Raw genomic sequence first — 18,782 nt, forward strand, 5'->3', positions numbered from 1 at the left:
GATAACATTCTACTATATTTGGTGAGGGAAGCTGAGCTATGGGTAAAATTAAACTGAACCTTATATATGCCAGGGGAAAAAAATACCTGGATGTATATCTGAAAAAAAAAAAAAAACCAAAACAACCAAACAGCTGCTGTCACACAGAAAAGTTTTGGTCTATTTTATTGAGATAGTTAAATAAAGATGGTAATCTTGATGATTGCTCTTATGACCTTTGAAAGCAAATGGCATATGTCTCTTGAACACTTAGCAGATTTATTCTCAGAGGTCTATTCTTCCTGTGGTTGAGGATCCATTACTTTCAAGGGGAGTTCTGCCTGCTTGTGTATGCCCAACTTTCCCATCTGGTTTAAGGAGAAGTTCAGAAACTCCTAATACATGCTTTCTTTTCTTGATTAAATTTAAAGCTATTTTCTTTGTGCATAAAATTGATGTTGTTCAATAAATTAATTAGATTTAAATTCTGTTTAACATAATGAATATAATGTAACTGAACATACTATAATTAATTAGGTATTTTTAAAGTGTAGTTTTGTTCTCTGAACTGCTATAATTGTAGATATTTTCAGCATGCTGAAAATCATTTAAATTAATTGTAAGTGTTTGGTACAAAAACCCCAACTAGATCTGGACTTAAATTTTAATTCACATTTGCAAACGCACTGTATTTCAACACTGCTCTGTTTTAATTGTCTCTGATAAATTTTCATCTAATTTTTGATTTAAGCCTTATGATGAGGTTTGGGAAGGCAGCATACAGTAGCATGATAGCCCTTCCAAGAGGTTGTACCAAAGGGTAGGAAAGTTCCTGGTGTAAAGTTCCTGCTTCTTTTTGTCCTCACCCCTATTTCCTTGCAGGTTTGGATGTTTTAAAAATACCAGTTTGCTAAAATTTTCACCCAGTCATACCTACTTAAACTGGTCTTTCCCCAAATCAGTAATGAATTTTGCAGAACTTGATTTCACTTTGTTTTGAATTTTCCTTTTGGATTAATTAATCTAATTTTAATTTTGATTTCACAAAATATTTTTCCATTACAAATTAGAGATACTTTCCCATTTTGCTTTCCCTCTCCTCTTTCTTTTAATTTTCTTTCTCCCCTGAAGAAAAGAGAGAGAGAGAGAAAATTTTTCAAACTGTAAAACAAGGAGGGATGCGTAGGTTTAGGTTGATAGGTTTCTGAGTCCAGAACCAAACAATCCTGAATGCTTAAAAAGTCAATTTTTTTCCAACAAACTTCCTATTCATTCAATTTGAATCTTATTATTTTTTCTCCTTTTATGTTAGAAATAATGACTGCAGAGTTTTGTATAAATGCACACTGCAGTTTAAAACATGTATTTGTTTTGACAATTATATTTTATTACATAAGCCTTTCTCTCCTATTACTACTTCTTTTACTGGCAGTAAAATATTACAGTGTTTACCAGTGAAGGTTCAAAAAAACCCCAAATCCAAAAACAAAGGCCTGAGCTCAAATCAGGAATTAAAATCTAGCTTTCTGTGAGAAAAAGGAAGATATTTATGATGTCACAGTAATTTATGATGTGACCAAGAAATAATGGGTCACAGTTTTAATACGGCTACCATGCCTTAGGACTTGAAAGGTCTGTAAATCATTAAATGATTCTACAACTAGTCAAAATACACAAGTAGAGCAGACAGAGCCAAACGTTAACATATTTGACAGGTCTGTAAGTTAATTGCTTTTATAATGCCAATCAAGTAGGCTCCACTTTGATTTTTTGGCTAGGCTTCTGAGAAGTGAATTACCTATAACGTGGAAAATATCAAATCCACAATTTTAATTTTTTTCCCACTGCAGACTTGGTCAGTGCTTATAACAAACCATACTCCTGTTTGTTTCTGTTTAGACAGGTCATTAATATTCTGTTGTGCTCACAACTTGTATCTGGGCCTTGGAAATCTGGCTGATGCAGTAGCAGGAATGCACTTCTGTTCAGATTAATTACAATTCTATTTATGAGCACTTTTATGTGAGGATTTGACAGAGCTTGCAGTACATTTTATGTGCATTTGGACATTAACAAGACTGTGATTCTAGCAGTGTTTGCTGCTTGAGCTGCACAAAGTAAAACCTTAGCCAGACCAAGGGAAGGCTGTCCTCAGAAGACAAGAAAGATTAGCTAGAGAAAAACACAATTCTGCCTGAGCAGCATGGAAGCTGTTTCTGTGATAGCCTGACCAGGGTAGCGAAAAGCAGATGAGTGAGGGCTCGGGAAATCTCGTGATCTGAAGAAAAGGTATTTACTATATGAACTCCCTTTGCTAAAGAGCATTACCAAAATGCTGTGTATGTAGGACCACAGACGAGAGAACACAGAATAGCATGAGATGGCTTGTCTTGATTTTTGTGGCCTGACTTTATGGAAAGAAAACGTAACGTAGAACCAAGCTTCTGAGAACCCAGTATGCTTTGCTCTTGACATATTGTACCATGAAATTAGGGTTGTCACCTTTGAGATCTGTAAGGAAAACAGTCACTTTGGACTGCTGTCTGTTACTTGGGAGCTTTTCTGGTAACAGGAAAGTCCATAGTGAAATCCCCTCTGGAGCAGTTCAGCATAATTCATCTAACACTCTTGGGATCTATTGCCACACAACCACCAAGACTTTTAGAGTAGTTCGAAGCACTGTAGTGGCACTCTGTAAATCTGGCTTCTAAGCCTTGTTCTGTTGCAGAGTTGGTATGTGATTTTGTGGTAAATGATTCAACAGTTCTATGCCTTAGTTGTCCTTTATTATACAATGAGGATGGTAATTCTTCCATTCTTGAAATCCATGGTACATTTTTAATTTTTTTTAATTTTTTTTTTTTATGACAAGGAAAATTCTTTATTTCGTGCCTGTACTTAAGGAACCTTGACTTTAATTAGGATTAATGGATGCTAGGAAATGCACAGGAAAACAAGCTGCAGCTGGCAAGGAGTAAGGGCTTGGGACAGAGTATGATATGCAGTAGGACTGAATATGAGAAACAGTTGACTAAAAATTTTGGAATTTGCACCTGCTTGTCTTTTGTAAATTAAACAAGTAACCAAGACATTGTAGACAATTTCTTTTGCAGAGGTTGATTTTTGATAGTTGTATAATATATTGCTTATGTATTTTAATGATTGCCATTAATTGCTATAATTGCAATCCCTGGGGGATACTGTTGAGAAACATTAACACTCTAATAGCAGTAGTAATCCTTTCTTCATCCGTGAAACCAAAAAAGAGAATATCTGGTAAGTTGGATGGGATGCAGAATAAAGATCCAGGCTGACCCCAAAAGCTGTTACTGAGAGCAGGAAAGGGGCTACAATTTGAAATAGATAATAAGGTAATTAGGGGAACAAGAACATTTGATGGTCAGTAGCACTGCAAGGGAAAGAATCTAGTACTTTCTTCTGGAATGGAGAACAGAGAATTTCCTTCTTTGATTGCAAGCTGTATTCTCTTCAGAACATAACACCAAAGCTTTCAAACGGAGATGTGAAAGCCCGAGGAGAGTTGTGTCTGGTGTGCTCATTTCTTAGTTAATCTCGTAAGGGCACAAAAAGCAGTTATATTAAAAAGAACAGGAATTTCTTCTCTCAGTGTAATGAAGAAAATCTGTTTATTTTCCAGTAAGTTTATTGCAGAGTGAGTTGAATACATGAAGAAACAGAAAACATTTTGACTTAAACTGAAGTATTAAGTGATTGCTACTAAACTTTTTTTTTTTTCATTACAGACTAGGCCTTATTTCTCCATGGACAAAAACCCCAACCAATCCTCGACTATTCCTACTTCTTCTTTCTGTTCAGTAAAGTAGGAAAGTAGCAGGAGACATGATAGACAGTAGTGTACAAGACTATACTGCCATCGAGAGGTGTTGGGTGATATCATAGCAATTGCAGAGTTAAAGAACTGCAAAAATGGGAAAAAACCCAGCTTCTTTTTAAAAATTCACATGTGTGTAGCTGCATAGCTGGCTGACTTTGTTGAAGCACATTTAAAGGCATACAGATTTCTAGTTGTGTGTGTATTAATCGTTCTTGGATGACAGTGATATTTCCCTTTCATTTTCTTGCTCTAAATCAAACAAGACCGTAAGTGCTTGTGATTAGGTCAAATGTTAAATTCTTTCAGAATAATATGGGCCCTTTGTGGGCCCTTACAGATAATTATCTATGCAGTACCTCTGGGTATATACTCCTATAAATAACTCAAAAATTGTAGTTTTTACTTTAATCACATGATAATAACTGAAAAGTAGTAGATTTACAGTCAGATCATTTGTTTAAAAAATGATTGGGAGAGGTGATAAGGAACTGGGAATTGAGGGTATTCAAGTTTGTAACTTCAGTACAGAAAAATTGGTGTTACTGGGAACCATCTGTATTAAACAGTTGATGAATTTGATTTTTCTGACACAGTGGAGAAATCATTAAGCTTGAGCAACCTGAGCTTAAATGGTGTTTATTCTGGACAAAAAAAAAAAAAAAAGTGGTTTTCAAATTCTGCCCTTTGGGAGCTTGTTTCAAATTTTATAATTAAATACATTTTTAACTGCAAAAGCTAGCAAACCAGAAGGCAGTATTCTTCAACTTTTGGCCAAATAAAATGAATGAGCAGGGTGATACGATGTGCTGAGGATATTTTGTCTGGGTTTTTTTCCATACCAGTACTTCAAAAAGACTGGAAAAAAACCAGAGTGATGAGATTTCTTCCATTACATTCACTATGCAAAAACTTAGAAAGAAGGCAGAAGCCATGCTATTGTGATTCAAGCTACTGATTTGGAGATCAGGATATCTGGAGACTCTGACAAGTTGTGAATGTTTGAGCAGGGAGGAATGCACACACTGGTCGTACAATTAACCTGTCTGCCTCAAAACTCCTCCTTGTAAAACCAGAGTCATTGTACTTTCCTCACAGAAGCACTGGGAGGAAATAAATTAGTATTTATGAGACGCTTGCATTACTGTGATGATGAATAACACAATAGGAGTTACCAGTACTAGATAAGCAAGAAATCATTTCATTAGAGTACAGTAGCCATCTCCAGTTTGCTTCCCCCTCATTTTGAGAGCAAGGAGCTGCAGTTACCAGCGCAGATGCTCAAACAACAGAATGATCAAAGCTCCCCACCAGGCGACTGTACTTACTGCCACTGAAACTGCCTCTGCACAGGCTGATAAACCAGCCTCCCTCTGCATCACGAGGCAGGCAAGTGGTAGAAACCCTCCTACTGAGACCTCTGTCAGGTATTGTCTGGCTCATCGCTTTCAGTCATTCACCGTTTGATTTTGGAGTATATCTTTGATCAAATTCAGAGCATGACAAAGGTTGTTCAGGGAGTTCTGGGCTAGTATCTGGACAGTTTGGAAACACTTCACTGGAAATGACCAGTGTCTCTCTTCAAACCTGCTGTGTGGGCAGCAAAATCTGTAGTGCTTTTAGTACTGTCTGGTGCATGCAGGTCTCAGTGTTTTTAAAAATTTGAGTGTAGTAAGCTTGATTGTATGAAGTGGGTAAATAATAGCATCCATGTTTTTAAATAGCAAGCTGAAGCAGAGGAAGTCCTATGTGATTTAGCCAGAGCAGCAAACGTCTAATGCTGGAAGTGTCAACACAGCCAGTTGGGCATGCAAACATAGGCATTTGTATGTGCTAACACCTGAAGTACTTCCCATCTGTTTGTATGGAAATTATATTATATTGAAGTTATTTGCCTTTATTCTCCTTTAAAATCAGAGATATGTTTCTACTTCCTTTCTTTAAATATGACATTCACTTACAAACATTTTTGTAGATTTTTAAGTTGTTCAATGTTTTGGTGCATTAATAGCAATAATAATACTAAAACTGAATTTTGTTGTAATCTTTTAAAATTTAATATGTTTTTCCTGTAGTGAAAATTAAAGGAACATTTCTCATGGAGTCATGGCACAATAAACTGCAGGAATATCCTACTGAGGGAAAGTACTTTAATTGTGCTAATAGATCAAGTGATAAGAGTTTTTAAGTAATGTGTTTTAGAAAATGGCTGTGGTGTAACAAACTTTCAAATGTACGTTATCACCTGTAATTCAGTTTTTATCATCTTTAGGAAGAAAAAAAATATATATTGGCTTGTGGGAATGCCTAATAATTGTAATACCTACACCAAAATTGTTATTAAATAGGAATATGTAATTAATCAAAGAACTTTTCCAGGATTATTTTTATTTATTTTGAGAATTTTCAAGATGAGTAGACATGGAAAAGAATTTTTTTTTTTTTGTTTTGAATGCTTACTTATTTAACACGTTTCAGCTTAAGTGCAAAACTTAAGTTAGCATATGTGCCACATAATTTATCAGTCTAATTTTTGATGGCAACAAGAATAGCAGTTTTATATATACCAGGATTCTGGTTTGGTAAAAGCAGTTAAATTAAATTATGCCAATTTGAAAGTCAAAACCAGTTGAGTTACACAAGAGCATGCTTTTTCTGGTCAAAATAGGAAACACTTGGGATATTTCAGGGGTTATGTAAAGACTTTAATTTGTAACCACATCGTGTATGCTCACTCTGAGTGGTAGACAAGAATAGTTGTTCATGTGATTTGCCGTTTCTTCAGCACATTATTTGAACCATATTACTGAGCGTATTTTTTGTTTTGAATGATAGTTAATCTGAGCTACAATTAATTATTTTAACACTGGGATAATATAAAAAAGATGTGTATATGGTGTTTACATACTAGACATCACTACATGCAAGTGCTTTTAAACACTTATTTCATTTTAGTCATTACCTTCTAGAACAAAATAGTTGGTTTGTTGTAGGGAGGGCAAGGGTTTCCCTTTGCATAGTTCGTGTGATTTCAGAATCTAGAGGAGAGCATAGCTGTCAGGCCACAGAATTACGTACTTAACAGAACTTAGAATGACACTCTGTTGAATTTGAGCCAGAAGGAGTTTGAATGAGTATTTTTTTTAATACACTTAGGTAACCTTCGCATTACTTTTTTTTCTGGTTGCAGATTTTTAGCTCCAGATCTGTCAGTGTAGTGGAAAGGCTGTGCCCTAAGTTACATGGGATGAATGAGATGAACTTCACAAGAAGTAAAGGGAGTCCAAAATGCTTGCCACTGCTGTGTTTTAAATCAGACTTTCAGAATTGGTTGAGTGGTGTCTTCTCAACAAATGGAGACTAACACATTGAAAACATTTAGTGGTTCTCGATTAATAGAATCCTTCAGTCTGTAGACTTTCTTTTCTTTAATACCTGATACCTAAATAATGATGTAGAGCTCAGACTCTTGAATCAAATGGCACTTAATGGCACTGAAACTGGTAGTTCAGAGGGTTTTTTTTAAGGAAAGCACAATATACTTGCAATTCTGTTTATTGGAATCCATGTGTTCTTTGTTATATGAACTCATGTCAAAATTGAAAAAAGTTTCTGCCAGATTTCTACTCTTCAACAGTATGATTTCACTTTCTATATACTGCACATCACAGCTTCTTTACTAGTTACTATTTTTTCCTTTTACTTCATTACTTCTGTTAGAGTGTTCTTTGCTTGTCAGTATTGCATAACTTGATGTTGATGACCATGTTCTTGCAAAAAGAATTTAGCTAGTGTCTGTCTGATGTACTGCAGTGTCCTTCAGTGGGTGACCTGCTTCCTTTCTGTTTTTCCTGACCACTCATGTTGTGGGGGAGTAGGTTTCTTACCTTGGGAGGTGCTCTAATACTAAAACTCTTGTCTGCTAATATCTTAACCGACTGCAGCAGGATTGAAAATGCCTTATCTTGAATGTAGCAGGATGCACACTGCAAATATTGTAGCAGGTTAATATATTGATTTCTACTTTGAATTTCAGGCTGGAGGTTCTCAAGTAATCTTTACCAATCCACTGGAAATTGTCAAGATTCGATTGCAGGTGGCTGGAGAAATTACTACTGGTCCAAGAGTTAGTGCCCTCAGTGTATTAAGGGACTTGGGTTTCTTTGGTCTCTACAAGGTATGTTTTAAAAAAATGTTTAAAATAAGCCTATTATAAATCTTTCAAATGAATGTATAATTTCAGTGTTCCCACAAACTTTCATAGGTGGACATAATTTTATTTTTTAAAAAAACAATTATTATGTGATATTTTCATTTTTCAGTTTTGATTAAGGGAAGAAACTGTCTCATCTTTTTGAACATGTGGTTTTTGTAAATCTTACTGAGACTTCTTCTCTCACTTCAGCAGGTTTAAGGTTCATTGAGTATTAGTTTGTGATTCCTGATATTCTGCCAGGTGTAAAAATAAGCTTATTTTCATCTGCTACATGATATAGAGCTTACAGTTTTGGAACTTTGCTTTTGCTCTTCTGTGTTTGATTCAGCAACTTTCCCAGATGTCATCGTTCATTTGGTGATGGGAATTAATTGCAGCACAATAATAGTGAAGAAATACAGGCAGTGGGAGCCCAGCATAAAAATAAACTCCTAAAGCAAGCTTCCCCTGGCTTCCTTAGAAGAATATTTCCCTAAATAATACCACGAAAAGCTGCCTTTGTGAGTGTATGCTACAGACTCCACAGTTCTGCTTGCTACATTACTGTCTTCACATAGATACATAAATACGTAGAAGTAAAGTTAGGTTTAATGATGGCAGCAGGAATAAAAACATCTTCTGAATGTTGAATTTAATAGGGTATATGCTACAAATAATTTAAAGGATTAAGATACTTTTATGATGTCTTCTACTTTTAAATGAAGGAGACTCGATACGGGGGAATATGAAAGGTCTTGAAGTACTTTGAGATAGCCAGTACACTCAAGCATTGAAACAAAAGCTGTAATGAATACCATATACTGCAGAGCACTGTGTGGTGTTTCTTCAGACTCTGCAGCCTACTATTCAGAAGAAAGCTTTCACACTTCCAGTTTGTCCCAGGATTTCCAGTGAAGCAGGCAGTATTCCTCTGTTTCTTATTTATGGCAGTGCAGCCATAAATTGAAGATGCTTCAGAAGACACCAAATGAGCCCCATTCCCTTTATCCACAGTGTTTGAATTCCATCTGCTTTTTTAAGCATCCAGTCTTCTAAAATTGTTCTGTTAACATTACAAAGAAGGAGCCTGCCCGTGAGAACGTGTCTGTATGTTTTGGCCTGGAGAGAAGTTGCAGGTCTGAATAGGATTTAATGGGGAGTTGTTTTTCCCTTTTAATTGACTTGCTAATTTTTTAGGTGTTTTACTGAAGCTGAGGCTATTGTGTAAAGTCCTAGTAAATGGCATTACTGTGTTGATCAGATTAACATTTACAACTGAAAACAGGGATATTGTAAAGAGTCTGCTTCCCTGAGGCTGCTCAGGAATGGAGGTCAGCTACTGACTTTTACTTGGACTAGCAAAAAGAAAACCCAAAATGAGAACCAGTGAACTAGTTTACTAAAGTGGCAGTTTCTGATTTTTTTTTTCTCCCTGAGTACTTCTCTTCGTGGTTGAGCAGAATTTGCTACATTTTTCCATTTTTAATGGCATTAATGTCTTAGGTTGTATCATGAATTATTTCTATCCACTAGAGTAAATACCGGTGGATATTAGTCAGAACTACACATGAACACAAGCTAGTTACAGCACTACGTTGCATTGAAACAGACAGTTATCTAATCACAAGACACACAGTTTCATTGCTTCATTTATCGAGTACCTCCGCAAAAAAAAAAAAAAAAGCCGCAGAAGTGTTTGGGTTTGGTTTTACTCAGCAGTTGTCTTTGTTTCTGTTTCTTTTAACCCCCTCACCCTACTTCTTGTGTTCATGTCCTTTTGTATGTCATTAGGATTCACTGCCTACAAAAATTTGAATTATTTGACAAAAGTAGAGAATTTAGCCTGGTGATGGTAGGCACCCACTGAGCACAGACCACATCACAAGGCTTGTGTCCAAGGGCGCCGTTAGTCACAGCCAGGTCTGTAGTTGGGCAGTTTGTGCTGTTCTCTGCCAAACACTTGGCACTGCAGCTGCCCCCTTTCCTCTGTGCCAGTGAGAGCATTGGTGCACCCACATAATGATCTGGAACAGGAGAGTCCTTAAAGCCTCCTTCTCCTTAGGGCTTAGTTTGTTTTGAACCCAGACCAACTCCCTCTGTAGCTTCCCAGGTGGTTGTACCCAGTCAAAAGGAGGAATGGCTGTGGCATGGGGAGCCTGTCTGTCTCAGAATAGTTTTGAACTGCCTTGAGGTGCTTGTGTTAGAGCAGTGTTAGAAGCAAAAGCAGCCCTCTCCTGAATGCTTGTGCTGGAGCTGGCTTGTGAGGCCAGGCAGGCATTAATAACTCATTGCATCAGTCACCAGCCCCAGTAAGTGCTACCCAGACACATCAATGGTCTTAAATGGATTTCAGATGAGACTAGATTTGGTAGGTGCTGCCTTCTCTGGTGGAGCTTCTAAATTAATTTAGTAAGTATAAAGACCAAGTGGACATCAAATAATAATGAATCTTCTACTAATGAGAACTGAAGTATCTTGATATGTTTGGAATGTTCATACTCTTAACAACTCAAATTGGCTTTGAACTATAAAAAAGGAATGAGGATTTTATGACTATCTCAGTACTTTTCATGTTGTTTGCTCTAACATGAACAAGTCTTCCATTTGCATCTGAGGTCTTTGTTTCTTGGTCTCAAGACACAAGACTTGCATCTCAAGCCCTTAATGTACTTATTTTAGTAGATCTAGGTATTACTCCATACATACTGCTGTGGAAGAACAAAAATAGATAGTTATTCTAGAAAATAGTTTTATTTGGGAATCTTGGAGTTTCTTCGCAGGCTTAATGGGCCTTCATGTAGGTATTCCAGCTGTTTAAACACTTGTCTATCTTAGCCATGACTTAAACTAACTGATTGATTTTCTTTTGCAAATGTTGAAAGCAAAATTTTAGACTTCTAATTTTAAGAATTTTAATTTGAAATAAATGGATGTCTTTTTTGGTTATAAGTTTTATTTACCACATTCCAAGGACTGCAGTGAAAATTCTCCTTTCCTAGTTCAAAGAAAAGTCATCCCTGAAAACTGTTCTTACCACTACAGATCCATTTGGCATGCTCTGCTTAGTTCCCATGAGTCGTTTATGCTGAAATTCAGGTGAAAATCTGTAAGAGTCCCAGATAGTAGTCAGCAAGAAAAAATGTATTAAGTGCAGCCAGAAGATGTGAAGAATTGGTCTTAGCTTCATGAGGCAAATTCCTGCATGTCTTAACAAGATGTACTGCTTGTTATTTGAATTCATATATTTGGTATTATTTTCTACCTATGAAGCACTTCCTGTGGATTTCAAAATAAAATGCCCACACCCCCCTGATACAGGTAATTTCAGTGCTCCTGTCTTGCATTAACAGAGAAAACCAAGGCACAGACAGATAAATCTTATGTCTCATGCCAACAAATTAACAAAAGAAATGCTGTGTAAACCCTTTTTTTCATCCAGCTGAGTGAATCTTGTATTGATTATGATCATAATTATCCCAGCATTCTAGTGCAAATGAATTTCCATTGAGGATCACTGAGAAGCTGGATTGCATAGTTTTGGTGCCTCTCTGTATAAGTGAGAGTAATACTCTTTGGCGTCATTCATTGGCATGTGAGTGTGGCACTTCAGTGTGCTACCGACAGAAACAGTTCACAGTAGTACTGTGCTGAGATCTCTGCTCTGTGCTCTCTCTACTTGCAGACTTGATCTTAGAATAATTTTTGTTGAGAGCCAGTCCTGGAGGTCACCTGGGCAATCTGACCAGGTATTTAACCACCTTCATGGTTTAAAGCAAACAAAGAAAAACAAAAAGACCCGCACCCTTTTTCTTAGGCCTCATTGAATTGGCCACATTGAAGCTGCTGTCCGTTGCCTGTGATACTTCCATTGTGCACCTCCAAGAGTAGTTTTCTTTCCCTGCACTCTCCTTTAAGTGAGCAATAAGGTCTCTCCCTAGCCTGCACTTCTCAGAGTTGAGCACACTGAGTTCCTCTCTTTGTATGCTGTGGACTACACAACTGGCTTGATGGCCCTGCACTGGACTCCCTCCAGTGTGAACACATCTTTTTTGTATGGGAGAGACCAGAACTAGACACAGGGCTCCAGATGTGGTCCCAGCAGTGCTGAATGGAGGTAATAATCACTTCCCTTGCACTCTTGCTACTATAGCCCAGGGTGTGGCTGTCTGACTTCCCTGCAAAGAGGTGTTGCTGACCCATACTCAACTTGGGCACAGTATCCTCCAGACTTTTTCTCCAAAAATGCTTTCAGCCTGTGCTGCTGCATAGGTCAGTTCCAGTCCAGGTGCAGGACCTTGCATTTGCTGATTTGGACTTCATTGTATTCTTGTCTGCCTGTATCTCCATCCTGTGAAGGTGTCTCTGAGCAACAGCCTTTCACTATAGCACACTGCTTCCCCAATTCAGCATCATCTGCTGAGAGAGCAGCTTATGTTCTACTGGTTTAGCTATGGGATGTTATGACAGACCATCTCAAAAGCCAGGCTTTTAGTCAAGTTGTACAACATCCATTGCTGTCCCCTTATCTACAGGTCTGGCAAACTGGTTGGTCAGCTGCAATTTGATAAATCTGTATTGGTTGTTCCCAGTCTCTCTTTTGTCCTTCATACACTTGGATACGGCTTCCAGGAACATTGGCTCCATAAACCTCCCAGGAACAGAGGTGTGCCCAAACATCTTGCAGTTTCCCAGATCTTCCTTCTTGCTCTTCCAGATGGGTGTGATGTTTGTCTGTTCTACTTACCAGAACCCCCTTGTCTGACTTGACCTTTTGAAGTTACTAACAACCCCACAATGTCATCAGCCACCTGTCTCGGCACCACTGGAGGTATCTGTTCTGGTCTCAGGATTGTGTATGTGCAGATGGCTCTAAGTGCCCTGTCTGCAGGTAATGCAGACTTTCCTGGTAACTTGTGGAGCTGAGAGGCTTGGGGACAGATTTTACTAGTAAAAAGCAAGACAAAAGTAATTTCTCTGCTTTTTCCGTGTACTTTGTCACTAGGTTTCCTGCCCCCATTGTGCAACAGCCTCACAATTTATTTATTGTCCTTTTGCTGCTGATGTGTTTACCGGAGCCCTTTTTACTCCCCCTTCACATCCCTTACTAGATAGATCTCCAGCTGATCCTTGGCTTTTCTGTCTCAATTGCTGCAGACTCAAGCAGTGGTTCTGTATATCCTGAGTAGCCTATACCCACCTCTGCTTCCATTTTATTTTCTGCATTTGTGCTCAGTCATGAGTTCCTCCATGCTGGTCATCTGAGTTGGTTGCTCAACCTTCTACACAGTGGAATAAACCATCCTAGTGCTTTTGAGGAGACTGTCCTTGGTGGACCTTTGTAACTCCTAAAGTTTTTCTTTGGGGGAAAATTCCTATCACAGCACATATAGCTCAGGGTCAGATAATTGAAATGTCCTTCTCTTCCTTCCTCACCAAAGAACTAAAGAGTAGGTCTGGGGTCATAATAAATGCCAAAATTTACAGTCAGAGCTTCCTCTGAGACTCCCTGCTCCTTCACTGGGTGGTCAGATATTAGCCATTCTGTAATGATATGCAGCTTAGAAATAAAATGCATGTTAATTCCAGCAATAAAAAGATTTGACACATACAGCTCATTAAGCTGACTGCTGGGTTGAACCCATGTCATTCTTTAAAGCTAGAAAGCAAATATTTTTTTCTGCCTTTGTCTAAAATTCTGAACTACTTGTGTAAATAAGTATTTTAAAACATTGTACTTCTCAAAATCCAGCTGCTGCTTTGGGGAGGCACATAACAGCACTTTTGCAGAAGGAATTTGTTTCCTCTATTTGTGTTCTTTCTCCCAGTAATAGTAACTGTGAAAGCACCAGGGCATGGAAGCTTGTGACTAGTAAATTCTTTAGCTACAGATACTCTGTAGATTACAGGTATTCTTAAAAATATAGAGAGAACATATCGCAGTCAGGGAAAACATCATTTAACCTAATGCAAAATGTCATTTGTGTTGGCAGAAATGGAAAGGATACTTTCCTGATTTTTAGTATTTTTAATAGATTTTATTGAATTCCTAGCCACAGCTGAATATTGAAGTAATCATCCATAGCTAATACATTTGCTGTCTTCTACCTGTCTTACACCTTAATATGAATAAAGTCCCGTTAAATTCAGTTGAATTTATATTCTATTGGTTTTAAAAGACATCTTTAAAATGTTCATGTAAATAACCACTGTAAATATACCTCCTTATTTTGTACATCACAGCAAACTCATATCCATATAATATCTGCCATAAAATGTTTAATAAAATGTTACTCCTTGTATACATAATCATTCTGAATAGTGCTTTACAACATAACAGACAGTACCACTCCGTAATTTTGCACAACAAAGTTATTCTGTATCCCAGGAAGACAATAAATAAGAGTGGTAAATGATTCTTCAAGGAAAGGGTATGTTGGTTGTGGTAATGTTTATTTTTATAATTACTACAAGGTACTTAGCTCAGATTTGTGCTTTGGCTGATATTGCCAACACAGTTTCCATTTCCAAAACTAGTCAGAAAAGCTTCCAAAAGTCTCCTTTTCCCCCTCCCCTCCCTTACCCCCGAATACTTCATAAACAAGCTTCTGGTGTGTTGACCTGGAAAGTGTAATCTCAGGTGACAGGATATGTATGAAGCTCTCACCTGGTTCCTTTGATAACAGCTGAGCTATTTTCATGTGATGAAGCTGAGGGTTTACAGCAGGATGACAAACATATGAAACACAGTAGTAAAAGTTTTGAGTTACATTTTGCATCCACCATGCCTATTTGTGACTGTTCTCGTATGTGAGAACCTGCTTTTCAGAAATTTCCTTTGAAATTACCCGAAACAACGCCCTTCCAACTAAAACAGCTATCTTTTTTTTCCTGCAAACTGAGTTGAAATTGCTGGTAGAGCATTTGAAATCAACATTTTATTCCTCTAACTTGATGTTCTAAATGAGTTTCATATTTTGGTTGGTATAAATATATGTGAATAAAAACCTATAATAGCTTTTAAGGCAATGTTATTTTACAGGGGAAAAAAGAATGCAGCCCTTGAAAGCAAATACCAGTAATATTTGATTGACTGTTACAAAACCTGTTAGGTGCTGTTAGGGCTCCGATTCTAAAGAGTTAAGTCTGTAGTAAAACCCAAGAAGAATGCAAAATGATCACGAAATGACATGCTGCCTATTGTTTGTAGCTATAGGATCAAAATAACAATTATACATGCCAAATAAATTCTAAACCTGTAAAAGAGAAAAAGAGGGGGTGGCTGTAAGTACAGGTGCCAGAAGCATTAAATAACTCTCTCAGACAAGGTGCACCACTGTTGTCTTGAATGCTGCTAGGTCCCCCCAGTCTGGCATTTTTCCCCCTGCACTAGACAATGTGCATTCACTGCAGGAGACTAGGCTAAGCCTGCGTCTCCCAGACCTGCCGGCTCCTTCTGCCCAACCCGACACAGAGGTGCCTTTGTCAGTATAATTACCCTCCCCTTGTAGTAGAAATAGTTTGTTTAGAGCCTTATTTGCAGGTAGAGCTGGTATAAGCAGGAATTAGCATGCTAAAGAACCTGTCCCAGCACTGACTTGGGCTTATTTATCCGAATCTTTGACAATCAGGGTTTTTTTTCCTCTGTTGGTTTATTCAGTGAGATACTATCCGAGATTAAGAGCTTTAAGGTTATTAAAGAGATTGAAGATGGGAGCCAACAGGCTGTTGTGCGAGGAAGGCACATGTCCTGGTGTGTAGGATCTCCCAATAATTTCATGCCTGGCAGGTCTGCACCTTGGCTGCCAGAATAAACTCGGCTGGATGCTCCTTACTGCTTTCTGGGGATTGATCAAACCTCCCTTTGGCTTTCAGCACGTTGTCCACATCAAAAAGGTGTGAGAAGTAAAATAAATGTTTCTTTTGCTTTTCAAGATACTGTGGCCAATCTCCCTAAGCCTTCCTAATTGGCCTGGGCTGGTTGCGGATGATTAACTTGAAGTTAAATGGGGCCTGCTTTTAAACATGCTTTCCCAGACTTTAAACGGAGTGATGGGGGGAAACTTTAGACTGTTGCAATGCTGGACCAGAGCCAAGCTGGGTTATTATTAAAGTGGATCCAAGTTTTGATCCAGGTTTTGTTTACGCTGAGCCAACTAAGTTGATGGACATCCCTCCCTCTCTGCATACCTGAATGTATTATTATTAGTGATATTAACAATATGCCACTTCTGCCCTATGAAAAAGAGCCTTTTAATGAAGGGGGAGGAATATTAGCAGCTCAGGTTGAACTAAGAGTTGCTTGCATTTGGACTTTATTGATTTCTGTAAGTTATTTTAACTGTGTCAGGATATTTCAGGGTATGAAAAAAATGCAGAGGAAAAAATGTGTGCAGTGTTTGATGACAACATTGCAAAGAAAGTAAAAGTAACGTGCCCCGAGGGCAAAGGTAGCGAGGAGATTTGCTCTGAGGAGAAGCATGCTCTAAAAATAAATCTTTGAAGAAACCATGTCAGTCTGTGAATGTTTCAGTAGTGAGTTTCATAATTTTCCTGTGAAGTAAATACAGTGCAGACATTTGATCCTTAAATTGTTGGGTTTTTTCATGCAGAAGTTGATAAAACCCTAGTCTTGTCTTCCTATTTGAAGATTAAAGGCAAATTGTTAAACAGGCTTCTGTTGCACATGAGAGTCCAGAATTCTTGTTTCTGTTGAATACAAAGGTTCACCTTCTCTGTGTCCTCAAGGCAGAGCATATGGGCAGAGCAGCACCAACACCAGTGCTTTTTGAGTTCCTTTATGGCATTTTCCTTAGTATCTCTAGAAAGGCATAACAAGAACCAGCGACGGGCAGCATAAATCAGACAGATCCAACTGAGTGAGAAGGCAGAGCGTCTGAACAGCAGGAGTCATTAACCTCCAAAGGGAGTGTCAGGGGAAGTGGTCAGTACTCAGTTGAAAACACAAGAAATAAGCTGACAAAGTGTGTGGGAAGCAGTGGGAGCTGGAGCAGAGCCTTGCTCCCTGTGTTCAGTAGCTGAGTTTGTGACGCACAAAGTCTGACTACAAGATCTAATGGCCTTTTTAATACATCTTTATTTTCTCAGAGGCATTCTCTGACTGCAGACTGCACTTATGAGTGTCTCCTGAGAAGTGGCTTGCAGGACCTGGTTTTCTTGTCACACATCCTGCTGCCTTCCCCTGCCTTGCCTCGTGGAAAGGCAACTTTACGGTTTTTCTGACACCTTGCAGCTCCTTTGTCTTTGATAACCAGCATCCAACTTGGATAAGCACTATATTTTAACTGGTATTACAGTACAAGCAAAGCTTACAGATGTGTCCAGGCATATCATTAGATTTAATTAAATTATGTGGATATTAACATGTCCCCTGTGAAATGTCTGGCACTGAGGCATGTGCTGGTAGACCTGTGAAAAAAAGAAGTACAGTAACAAGGGCACCCCCCGAGGGTTTGTGGATGAACCTCAAGCAGTTTCTCCAGGTCTCCACCCTTCCTTCAAAGAGAAGAGGCTTAGGCTCATCCATGAACCATTTCTTTCTCAAGCTTGAAAGATTTTACCCATTTTCCCAAGCCACCTCTTGTTTGTGCTTTCCTCCCGGTCTTAGTCCTGGCAGGCTCTGGTGTCCTCTGGATCTCCATACTGAGGAAAGGCAGACTTCAAATTACTTTTGCTGTTGGAGCACGGATACTATTTGATATTTTATTTTGGTTGACCTTCCCTAGTGGCCTTTTTGGTTTTTCCCCTGCTTGAAAAACTTTTGACTGTTTGCCACTACCCCAAAAATCATCTTCCCTGTTTGCCTCCCTCTTGGATTTGAAACCAGCTGTATTGCTGGCAACTTCGTTGGCTGATTGTGCCACTTCCACAAATTGATAACAAGGCAAATTTAACAGTAAGAGATGAAATTTATTGAAACAAACTGTATCCCAGATAATTTGTACTTCAAAATTCACAAGTAAATCAAGCTGTTACTGTTCTGCAAAAGACTTGGTGTTATGGTCCTACCCCCTCAATATATGTTGCATTATCAATTGTAGTGCCTGTTTAGATGTATGGACTGGGCACTGTTTCCCCTGGAGTATTTATTTTAAGTGGGAGTGAGGGGTGACAGACCTATCCTGTGGCTCAGTCTGTTCCAAACACGTCTCAAACTCCCACCATGGGTTCATGGCTACAAGGTCAACTATTTAAAGTTCTCCAAAGGTGTTTCCAGAGTTTACTCAAACACGTGATACTTTCTACATTACCAGCACATAACTACAGTGCTACAGAGTGAGGGAGGACATGTAGACAAGATACATACAATGACAGAAATTAGTGAACCAAGAAACAGCACACAGTCACTCCTCAGCAGGGTGAAATACATGAATCTCTTGAGAGGAGAAATTGCTTTTTCTATAAACCCTTTGCAGCAAAATGAAAAAATACAATGTTGCTCTGTTCTCGGATATTCATGGTAAATTTGCTCATTTCTCAAAACTTGGTGTCCTTTTCAACACAGGGTGCTAAGGCATGTTTTTTGCGTGACATCCCCTTCTCTGCCATTTACTTCCCCTGTTACGCTCATTTGAAAGCTTCGTTTGCAAATGAAGATGGGAGGGTTAGCCCTGGAAATCTGCTCTTGGCTGGATCAATAGCTGGTAAGTGCCCAGATTTCTTTTTTCAGGGCTCTATACTGTGCTGGCAGCACAATAGTTACAGCAGTGACAACAGTAACAAAAAACTCTCAAAAGG

General features: G+C 38.4%; 1 protein-coding gene across 3 annotated transcripts in view; it reads left to right on the top strand.

Moving 5' to 3' along the window:
• SLC25A13 (solute carrier family 25 member 13) overlaps nt 1-18,782 on the top strand; it is a 103,959-nt gene that overhangs the window by 79,147 nt on the left and 6,030 nt on the right. For all 3 annotated transcript variants that reach the window (XM_048305136.1, XM_048305134.1, XM_048305127.1), the window contains 2 exons: nt 7,869-8,009; nt 18,550-18,688. In XM_048305136.1, the coding sequence (XP_048161093.1) occupies nt 7,869-8,009; nt 18,550-18,688 (280 nt within the window). The remainder of the gene's footprint in view (nt 1-7,868; nt 8,010-18,549; nt 18,689-18,782) is intronic.

This window comes from Corvus hawaiiensis, chromosome 1 (genome assembly GCF_020740725.1).
Source record: "Corvus hawaiiensis isolate bCorHaw1 chromosome 1, bCorHaw1.pri.cur, whole genome shotgun sequence".
Lineage (NCBI taxonomy): Eukaryota > Metazoa > Chordata > Aves > Passeriformes > Corvidae > Corvus > Corvus hawaiiensis.